This window comes from Vespula pensylvanica, chromosome 1 (genome assembly GCF_014466175.1).
Source record: "Vespula pensylvanica isolate Volc-1 chromosome 1, ASM1446617v1, whole genome shotgun sequence".
NCBI lineage: Eukaryota > Metazoa > Arthropoda > Insecta > Hymenoptera > Vespidae > Vespula > Vespula pensylvanica.
This window is the reverse complement of record NC_057685.1, coordinates 3,677,180-3,688,691: the sequence shown is the minus strand read 5'-3', so window position 1 is coordinate 3,688,691 and position 11,512 is coordinate 3,677,180. Positions and strand designations below refer to the sequence as shown.

The following is an 11,512-nucleotide window of genomic DNA, read 5'->3' as shown; positions in this document are numbered from 1 at the left end:
TCTCTCTCTCTCTCTCTCTCTCTCTCTCTCTCTCTCTCTTTCTCTCTCTTTTATATATATATTTCTTTTTCTTTTTTATTCCTTTTTTTGTTTTTGTTTCCTTTCACTTAATTCTATTTACCCTTTTTTCTTTTTTGTCCCTTTTTTCTTCTTCTTAAAGAGAAATTAAAAAGTAACACAGTTGCTATGATAAAAGTAACGAATTTTAACCTCAGTTTAACGTTTTCGTAGCTCGGCTTGGACAAGGACGAGGTTAGTTGACACACATACACACAAAAATACTCACAGGCTGACGTTTGTACGAATTAACTTTTGCAGAGTTCGATTTGTACGTTCGTTTTCTTTTTTATACACATACACATACACACATACATACAAACACACACACACACACAAACAGACAAATATACAATACGTACAGTGATCAAAAAGTCATCACCGCAGCCGTATGTTTTATATCACTATTTTTATCTATCTTCTTCACACACACACACACACATATATATATATATATTTATGTATATATTCATAAAGATATATACATATATATATGTATGTATATATAATTTTTCATTGCTTAATAAACGAAATATATAAATACGGAAACACGTACACGCGCGCGCGCGCACGAGTAAAACACAAAACACACAAAACTTTCTCACAGAAATATTACGTACGTATTTACACTCCCGAATGATTCGCACTATTTCCATTTATTATATATACCTATATTTTTTTTGTTTTTTTTTTATTTTTACTTTTATTTTTTTTTTTTGTAAAATTAATATTCATCCCTTTCGTAAATTCCTAGAGTGTATATTACGAAATTTAAATCGATTATATATATATATATATATATATATATATATATATCTACAAGAAACGATAGCGGATGAATAAAAATGATTTGTATAAATTAGGAACACTGCAACCCCCATTTTAATACGTAGGAAGCTTTAATCAAATTAATTTGCTAATTATTGGGAAGAATTTCATCGGTCTCGATATAGAAGAGAAGCGATCCTTCGCACAAGAAAAATAATGAAATTTTTTATAAAAACATTTTTGCTTCCCCCTTGTTTTTCTTTTACAATTTTCCTCTTTCTCTTTTTTTTTTGTCTTTATTTTTTTTTTGTTCTTTTTTATTTATTATTTTTTTTTTTTTCAATCTCACCAGAACGATTTTTCTAATCTAGGCGAATATCACGAAGAGCATATTATTTGATGCGTGCCGTTGCTGTCGCGAGATCAACTCTTGCAGCGATGAAAAAGAAAAAAGAGAAAAAAAGAAAGAAAAAAGAAAAGAAATGAGAAAAAACATAGGGATGGGGTGGGATAGGATGGGTTGGGGTGTGGAAGAAATAAAGTAGAAAAAATGAGGGAAGGAGAAAAAGAACAAGAAAATGGGCGAAGAAGAATTAACGTAGTACAGCGTCGTTGAGTACTTCGTGGTATAAAAGATTTTGAGCCCATTTTTAACAACGTCTATCTAGTGCTCGGTGCTGCTGGCGTCGTCGTCGTCGTCATCGTCATCGTTAGAAAGACAATAGAGCAAAGAATAAGGACAACCAACTATTGCGCGTATGTCATTTTTATAAAGAAAAAAAAAAAAAATAATAATTGCTTTTTATTGATGCGTTACAAATGCATATAGATAATTAATTTCGATCGATCAAACTAAGATGATATTTTTCTTGTGCGAGTAGATCGTTATTACCAAGGGATATTCTATTTTTCTTTTTTTTTCCTACTTTCTAGTTTTTTTTTTTTTGATTTTTGTTCTTTTTTTTTTTTTTTTTATTTTTTAATCTCATCGATTAGGAACATGAGCATGTATAATGCATAGTACATATCTATGAAAAAAACTTTTTTTTTTCTATTTATATACATATAAAATATAAAAATTGTAAATATATAAAATGCTTTTTTGACGATATACAATTCAATCGATATTGAAGAGAAAAATATCAATTGCTGCATCGTTCGCATTAACAATTCCTTTCCTTCTTACCTCTCTTACGTGTAAGAGATTCGTCGTATAAAATTTTCTTGAAATTTTTTTTTTGTGCCATTTATGATTTTTTATTTATTTGTTGCCATTTATATTTTCTGTCCCATTTATGTACATTTTTCGTCGCATACTAAGCATATTGTATATTATTTATATCCTTAATTTCTTCGTAAAAGAATGAGCGCATTACAGGCGATGATATTACAGATATTAGGGAACGAATGATATCTTTCCTTTATAAATATATAAATATATATATATATATAATAATAATTTTTACTAGATTAGCGAATGATTATTAGATGATTGTCCCCTAACAAATATTGGTCTTTGCATCGAATTAAATTTTACGGACCCTTTTTGTTCTTTTTTATAATTAGTATCGAATAGTTAGAATTTGTAGTATTTATTTCGTTAGAAATTTTTTTTCAATGAGAAATATGAACAAATTTATATCTGATATCAACATTCGTTAAGAATAATTACTATACAGATACATATATAAATATATACATATATTGCATAGTTATCATGTAGTAGTTAGTTAGCTTATGATTTTTATGAAATATATCGATTTATTCGGTTCGTCCTTTTTTTTTCCTCTCCCATTACGATACAATTAGCAGTCAATGCTTCTAATTCATTAAAAGCGCGGATAAAGAAACAAAAGCTTTTACATCGTTTGATTTATCATTTTTATTCTTATTTATTTATTCACTTATTATTATTATTATTATTATTATTATTATTATTATTATTATTATTATTATTATTATATCTCCTCTTTTTTTTTACTTTTTTTTCTATATTTCAGCTTTAGCAAATTTTTATAATATAACACAAAGATAAGCACAAAGATGCTCTTCTTTTTTTTATATCTTTCTTTTTCTAAGAATTATATAAATATACATGCTAAGTATTGAAAAAAAAAAAACAAATAAATATAGGTATATATTAAACCATCTAATCGCTTGATAGGGGTTGCAGAGTTATTGCAAAGCTTCTTTACGAGCGTTTCGATGCATCCATTCATTTCTTATTGTCGATCGATACTCTGAAGATAAATTAATTCAAATCAAATCTATTATCTCACGGGCACGCATTATCGCACGCTTAAAGAATGGAAATTATTTTTCTTTGCGATGCACGTTCTCTGTAATTCTTTTTTTTCTTTTCCTCATTTTCCAATCCGCGTTTTGTAAATTTCTCGCGAGGAATTCGATAATTATAATAAAGAAATTCTTACATCTTTACGGTAACAAGAATGAAAAAATTAATGATATATAATTATATAATTAATATATAATTTATAAATATATATTATATTATAAATAATATAATTTATTAATATATAAATATATAATTAATAAATTGGAAAAGATACTTTTTTTCTTTTCTAATGTAATTTCGAATATATTTATTTAAATTATTTGACTGACGAAATGCTCGTAAATTAAGAAATTATAGGATCGTTTCTCTCCCCCCCCTCTCTCTCTTATATTTTTGTTAATTTCATTATAATCGCCCGTACGAACGTACACAGAACTATGCGAATAATAGCACGCGTGCGCGCGCGTACACACGCACACGAAGAGACGTATTACACCAAAAAACACAGAAGAGACGCAGAGGGCCAAATAGAGAAACAAAGCATCCAATAGGAAAATTTAACAGCGGGATTTTGAAACGATCGTACGTAAGCTTTTGCCGTTTTTTCTCTGGATATCTATTTTTTTTTTTTTTATTTTTTTTCCTATTTTTTTCTGTTTTTTTTTCTCTTTTTTTTTTTCTCGTTTCAAAACTACGTCGATCCTGTTCTTATCGAGCTTTTTTTCGTATCTTTCCGTTCTCTTACGCTTTTGTTGCAAGCTGTACAAAAACAAAAAAATCCATTTGTAAAATTGACCCAATAAATCTAATCCAGATCCTAAATTTAATCCTTTTGATCCATTGATCACGTTTGTAACTGTGCTGAATATTACGTTGTGGTATTATATTACATATATGGGTAGTTTTTATTATATGCATACATTTTAAATATATATATATATATATATATATATATATTTAAAATAAATGAATTAATTTTTATTAATCAATATTTATTAATTAATTTCGTGAATTGAGAGTAATTTTTCTGAATTGAGGACTACCTGTATAAATATTATATACTACGATTTATGTATATATGATCAATTCATGTATAAGTGGAATGCGAAACGCGTGTGACTTGTTCGAAATTTGTGCAATATGATTTTTCCTTTTATTTCTTTTTTTTTTTTTCTTTTTTTAATTCGACATAAAAAATAATAACTTTGACCTTACATTGAGTGTATTATCACGGTAAGTTAATGAAATTCTAAGGACGCGTTTCGTATATATACTACGTATACATCAAAAAATACTTTGTGTATTGTATTATACACGAGCATATAATTGTGTTACTTGTGTCGCTTGAACGCTTCATCTTTCCAACTACGTAATAATCTGCCTTGTGTATATACATATTTGTATATTTGTCCATATGTATATGTCGAACGAATATATTATGGATTTGCATGCGCTGAAAATAAAAGTATGTTTCTTATTAAGAAAACAATTTAAATCGATTTTGTACTTTTTCGAATGTGCACACACACATACACACATATATATACATACATACATATGATTTGTATTTATGTATATCGTACATGCTACATACATATGTATATATATATACATATATATGTGTGAGAAAAAATATACTTGATTTCAAACGGAGAGAAAATCAGTGCCAAAAATTTCGAATTTGGCGCGTTACGTCACGTGACTCGTCTATATCGATAAATCATACTACTTGCTTTGTAGTTCGCGAAAATTTGAACGCGAAATAAAAACATTAATATAATTCGACAATAAATTCGTAAATGAAATGTCACGATTACTACTGGTCGATCCGTGACTGATCTCAAAAGATCGATGGATCGATCGATCGATCGATCGATCTTAATCATGATCAATCAGAATAAGGTAGATGTACATTACGATAATTTCAATTTCTACTCAATCTCTTCGATTCGGAAGTCGCTCTTAGGAGTGTTGTGTCAGTCGATCACAGGTAAGGAATAAAAGAGGGAGCATGTAATAGAGACCTCTATCTTATTTTCTTCTTTTTTTACCCTTATAGCATTTATCATATCAAAAATTAATATTGATGTTGATAGATAACGTAATTTAAAAAAAAGAAAAAACAAAGAGCGAAGAAAAGAGAGAAAAAAGAAAGGAAAAAAACGTTACAATAGCTCGATACAAAAATTCTTTTTTTCTATAAAAAATCTATTTTTTTTTTCATTTTTTTACTAAAAGTATTATTTCGTAATTTTTTAATGTATATATCGGCTTTATTACGTACATTTAGGTCGTTTCTATATACATACACACATATATCAAAAAGGAGTAACGATCGAGGTAATGGAAACGGGAATAGAATTCATCTTCGTCCATAAAATATAAAAGTGAAATTGGTTAAAGGGAGAGGAAAGGAAAAAGGAAAAAAAGGAAAAAGAAAAAAAAAAAACATAAAATGTTAGACAGATGGGGACGAACTCTGACATTTCTTGACAGTCTCTCTATAACATTACTTACATTGAAATATTGAACATCGTTCGTCTCGTCGACAACTCGGTCGGGATACTTTCCATGAATATAAAAAGAAAAAAGAAGTAAAAGTAAAGGAAGAAAAAGAAGAGGAGAATGAAGAAGAAGAAAAAGAAAAAGAAAAGACAAAGTTGAAGGATTATCCCGATCGAGTTTTCAATAATTTCAATTGTCCTTGTAGATCGGACATGTTATTGCATATTTCATTAAAATCATTATTGCATATCGATTATCTCGATCGAATACTGCTTCTTTGCGATTTACTTAATTATTTATTAATTAATTAATTTCTTTGCTTTCGAGCTATTGAACGTTCATTTCTCGTTCGCTATCGATCATAGGTAGAGAAAGAAAAAGAAAAGAAAAAAAAGAAAAAGAGAAAGAAAATAAAAAGATAAAAACAGAGAAAGAGAGAGAGAGAGAGAGAGAGAGAGAGAAAAAGAAAGAAAAAGAACAGAAATATAAAAGAAAACAATATAATTAAAATGATCGGTCAGCCGTGTTAGATGGACAAAATGACGCGTTCTTTTCAGACGACGACCTTGATCGGACTTCTCAAGACCGCACGTCTTCTACGCTTGGTTAGGGTGGCCAGAAAAATCGACAGATACAGCGAATACGGAGCCGCGGTTTTGCTCCTTTTAATGGCCAGTTTCGCACTCATTGCACATTGGATGGCCTGTATATGGTGAGTTAGAAACAAAAAAAGAATAAAATAAACAAAAAAATTTGCTTCGTAAAAAAAGAGAGAAAATATCCGTCAACATTGTTTTTTTTTTCAGATTCGAACGACGATAAGTTGTGAATTAATAATCGATAAAAGTAAATTAATCAATTTTTTTCTTTTTCCCTTTCTCTCAAAGGTATGCCATAGGAAATGCGGAAAGGCCGACTCTGAAGAGTAAAGTCGGTTGGTTGGATATTCTAGCCAACGATACTCATCAATTTTATTTTCACAACAATACAGGTGGACCGAGTATAAAGGTAAAAAAATTAAAAAATTAAAAAAAAAAGAAAGAATTTGATAGATAAATAAAAAGAAAAAAAAGAGAAAAAGTCTCTATATAATTTCATGGAAAACAATTTGATTTGCTTGATTATCCTTATTATCGTTTATTCGTTATTTTTCAGAGTCGTTATATAACAGCACTCTATTTCACATTCAGCAGTTTAACGTCCGTCGGTTTTGGTAACGTTGCACCCAACACAGACGCCGAAAAGATATTTACTATTATCGTTATGCTGATAGGATGTAAGTATATAAATTTATTTAATCGGATCAAACTTTGACATTACAAGCGTAGGGTAACATAACATTAACATGAACAGTTTAGTTGAAAACTTTTTTATTTTTTTTTTTTTCTCTTTGTTTCATTCCTTTTTTTATTCTCTTTTCTTTTCTTTTTTTAGCTCTAATGTACGCCAGTATCTTTGGAAACGTATCGGCGATCATACAAAGATTGTACAGTGGTACAGCAAGATATCATACGCAAATGCTCAGGGTTAGAGAGTTCATAAGATTCCATCAAATACCAAATCCACTTCGACAACGTTTGGAAGAATATTTTCAACATGCCTGGACGTATACCAACGGGATAGATATGAACAGCGTACTCAAAGGATTCCCCGAGTGCCTTCAGGCTGACATTTGTCTTCATCTCAATAGAAATTTGTTAAACAATTGTAGAGCCTTCGAGGGAGCTAGTCCAGGTTGTTTAAGGTATAATAATTTTAATCGCGACGATTATATATACATACGTATAATATTCGATAAAAAAGTAATTTCAATTTTTTTCTTCTTTGTCCAATTTATATTTTACGTAGAGCATTATCTTTAAAATTCAAAACGACGCATGCACCACCCGGGGATACATTGGTCCATCGCGGAGACGTCTTGACGTCCCTTTACTTTATATCACGTGGAAGTATAGAAATTTTAAAGGACGACATCGTAATGGCCATACTCGGGAAGGACGACATATTTGGTGAAAATCCTTGTATTTATCCAACAGTTGGGAAGTCCTCGTGCAACGTTCGTGCTTTGACCTATTGCGATCTTCATAAGATACACAGAGACGATTTACTCGACGTTTTGGCACTTTATCCTGAATTTTCAAATCACTTCAGTCAAAATCTAGAGATTACGTTTAATATGCGAGATGTAAGTTGTATATACCTTGTGAGATGTTTTTTTTTTTTCGTCTTCTTCTTCTTCTTTTTTTAATCAAACCGAGAAGAGATTCTTCGATGTTGAAAAATTATTCGTTTGATAGGAAGAACAAGCCGGCGTAGATCCAATGTCAGCAAGGTTTCCTGTCAGCACTCCAACCGACGTCGACGTCGACGCCAGGAGATTCGCCTTCCGTCCACCAAGATACCGTCGAGGACCTGGAGGAGGTCCTGGCACCAATCTTATCCCTACCGGTCGACAAGATTCCTTGCAGGACGATCAAGAAGACTAGTAATTATCTTTTTTATCTTGTAACTTTTTTTTTTTTTAATTTATTTCTTCATTACAAAATGTAAAATTTATATTTACAGCGACAAAAGTAGCGGCCACGGTATTCTCGAATTTAGTACCGACAAAGCTGGCCAAGATGTGACGCCATTAAATTTGGAATTCGATGAACCGAAGCAAAGGAGTTCAACTTTGAACTCCATTACCGGTGAGCAAGTCAATCTCGTCTTATACATTTCCCATTAAGTATTTTATTATTCAGAATCGACCTTTCAATTTTCGTGCCTGTCTTTTTCTTACTGTTTGAGGAATGTGGTTTACTGCACGATAATAGATCCCCCTCGATCGATACGGATATTCTCATCTTTCGATCCGCCTTTTATTAGATCTCGTTCTTTTTTTCTTCCTTTCTTTTTTCTTATTTTTTTTTTCTCCTTCTGTTTTATATCGTACGTTATATTGCGTGTGGGGTCATTTGGTGACTTATTAGAGAAGGCTAAAAAAATGCGTATCGAAGATTTTTATTTGTTAATACTCGATTATTGAAAGTGGGATCTTTCTAAGCGTTTTCATTTTTCTTATTTTTCCCCCTCCCCTTTTTTTTAACTTTTTTATGTATTCTTTTTCCTTGTCTTTGTTTTTCTCTTCTTCTTTTTTTGTTTTTTATTTTTCTTTTTGTTTTTTTTTTTTTTTTTCATTCACATCCTCGGTAGATCGTTCGAAAGTACGTTTGACTCTTTCTCAGCTGGACATATTATACGATGTTTCGGGTCTACATTACCGAAACAATTATACTTTGACCCCTCTATCTTCCCTCTTCTTGCTTGTAAAAGTTTTACGTAAGTGAAACGAGTGTGTTACGCTTTGCGGTTGCGTTTGGTTTTTCCCGAGTTCGTTAACACCTTGAAAACATGGTTGTTCAGGCATGCTAACCCATCTCAAGCGCAGTATTCCGGACCTACGTCAGCACAAGATTCATCTGCAGCCTCTAACGAGTCATGATTACCTCGCCAAACAGAGTAAGTTTTTATCGCAAGTAGAATCCCTCTTTTAAGCTGAGATCATTATTGGGTCGGTAGGCCCACGCATCGTTATGTGTTTATGATACCTATAACATTAGAAAAAGAGAGAAAGAGAAAGGGAAAGAGAAAGAGAAAGAGAAAGAGAGACAGATTAGAAAATCATTATTACGGAATCCAGACTCCAGGTTGGGAGACATCATTACGAGTATATCAATGAGTTACGGATCGATTCCACTTTCTAACGTGAAGTTACAATCATAGCTTTGTCATTTAGAGTGTTACTTGTAATATATATTAAAAACAGCGATCATTGTATATAAGATCATCGTTCGTTATCGAGACATTTAAATATCCCCGTGTAAACGCGATTAATTCCTTACATATACAATATCTTATTTTGTATCAGTGACAACGCCGTTGACTAAACAAACACGTAGAAGTTCTGCCACTGGTGAAAGCTGCCTCAGTCAAAACGCTATACACCCAACGTCGACTACATCCAGTCATTATACGACTCCCTCGCCACCTCAACATCCTCATTCTCATGGTATTCTATCGCTAATTATTCATAGGATTAACGTTCTCACGTTGAAAACGTATTTGATTATTTTGGACGATTTCAGGCGACTTTCAAAGTGGACCTGGACGACCTATAGAAGAAATAAATGCTAGGATAGATCAATTGTCGAAACAAGTGACGTCATTGGAACACTCGATGACGGGTGACATAAGATTGATACTTACGTTGCTCCAACAGACTCTTAATTCCTCAAGGGAGAGTTCTAGCATCGAAATGATGCCTGGAACTGCACCAGCAGGTTCGGCTAGGCAAACCGGTAGAGCACCCGCACTCGTTCAAAGATCAGCCAGCGAGCCCCAACCACCAACAACTCCAGCCATTTCGAATAATGGAAACGGAAAGATCCAACCTAGCACGTCTCATGGATTATTTAGGTAAAACAAAGATCATTCTAATTGGGGGAAAAAAAAAAAAAAAAAAAAAAAAAATGTACGACCCTTGTCACGACCGATAATTATTCTTAGACGTTTTTATAATCCGTCATATTTATGTCTACCCTGTTATTAGATTATAATAACCGATAATACCTTGGAATTAATTTATACAATATTATACATCCCTTATCAGGGGATTTATCAAAATGATTAAGTAGATCATCAGGATATATTTTTTTTCTCAGTAGTCACTCTGTATTCTTTTCTCCCCAGGAAGTAATCGATATATTTTTTATTCTTGAAAAGCTTTCTTTCGAAATCCCTGGATCAGTTGCATTTGATTTCGGCGTCTTTTATTTTGGAAAAATTGGACAAGTTCCGAAGGTGACCATATTCATACTCTTCTTTCAAACCCCCTTCAGAGCAGTGTTGCGCAAGTCGATTGAAAGAATTATTGGATTGATCAAGGATACGTAATAATTTCAATCTTAGAGTTAACAATTTTTATTATTCCTTTTGTGGATTGGAAAGGTACGACAAGAAGAGAGTTTTAAAAGAAATAACAAAAAATGAGAGAAACAAAAAAGCAGAACAACAAAAAGGAAAAAGAAAAAGAACAAAAGTCATTGTTTCCTTTTATCCCTTCTTTCTGAATCATAATTGAACGTGCGACATCGATATTACCGAAGGAAACGATGCGTTTAAATCGTATTCTTTCAATCTAGATTTCCAACTAGACTTAGAACGGCTCAATTTTCTTTTCTTTTCTTTTCTTTTCTTTTCTTTTCCTTTTCCTTTTCTTTCGTTTCCTTTTCTATTTTCTGTTCAAATCATTTGCATTCTCTTCGATAATTTTCATTTTGATTCTCGTCACTGCTACATTTAAACATTTTCATTAATAATAGTGAAAAAAGAACATATATATATATATATATATATATATATATAAATGAAGTACGTATTTTCATTAATAATAATAATTTAAAATATATATATATATATGTATATATAAATGAAGTACGTATTTTCATTAATAATAACAATTTTAAAAAAATGTATATATATATATTTAGATGAAGTTCAAGTTTTTTTATCACTTGAATTACATAGTGATTGCGCTTGTTGACAAATGTTGGAAAAAATTTGGTGATAGGCGTAAATGATAACAACGTCTCCGCATAATAATCTCGCTTTGTTTTGCCAAACAACAATTTCACACATGCAAACACATATATTCGCAGTTCTAGCGTTTCACGAAGGATTTCGACTTTTTGGATTTGGAGAAACAAGCAACGTATCTTAAAAACTGCCGATGGTGTAGGAGACTTTCGACACGGAAAACTTGTGTGGGTATCACGGGAATTTCTTTCATTTGTGTACATAACGTCTCTGATACGGGCTTCTTCTTGTGCTCCTATAATTTTTTTT

The 11,512-nt window shown here is 31.4% G+C and overlaps 1 protein-coding gene across 21 annotated transcripts in view; it reads left to right on the top strand.

The window, feature by feature from the left end:
• LOC122629946 (potassium voltage-gated channel unc-103) overlaps positions 1 to 11,512 on the top strand; it is a 130,215-nt gene that overhangs the window by 115,403 nt on the left and 3,300 nt on the right. For 12 of the 21 annotated variants that reach the window (XM_043813927.1, XM_043813905.1, XM_043813969.1 and 9 more), the window contains 13 exons: positions 232 to 252; positions 6,184 to 6,338; positions 6,514 to 6,634; positions 6,782 to 6,902; positions 7,061 to 7,370; positions 7,475 to 7,811; positions 7,924 to 8,111; positions 8,192 to 8,316; positions 9,032 to 9,127; positions 9,537 to 9,677; positions 9,754 to 10,084; positions 10,391 to 10,468; positions 11,326 to 11,430. In XM_043813927.1, coding sequence (XP_043669862.1) covers positions 232 to 252; positions 6,184 to 6,338; positions 6,514 to 6,634; positions 6,782 to 6,902; positions 7,061 to 7,370; positions 7,475 to 7,811; positions 7,924 to 8,111; positions 8,192 to 8,316; positions 9,032 to 9,127; positions 9,537 to 9,677; positions 9,754 to 10,084; positions 10,391 to 10,468; positions 11,326 to 11,430 — 2,129 coding nt within the window. The remainder of the gene's footprint in view (positions 1 to 231; positions 253 to 6,183; positions 6,339 to 6,513; positions 6,635 to 6,781; positions 6,903 to 7,060; positions 7,371 to 7,474; positions 7,812 to 7,923; positions 8,112 to 8,191; positions 8,317 to 9,031; positions 9,128 to 9,536; positions 9,678 to 9,753; positions 10,085 to 10,390; positions 10,469 to 11,325; positions 11,431 to 11,512) is intronic. The other 9 variants (XM_043814022.1, XM_043814032.1, XM_043814011.1 and 6 more) reach the window with 5 other exon arrangements.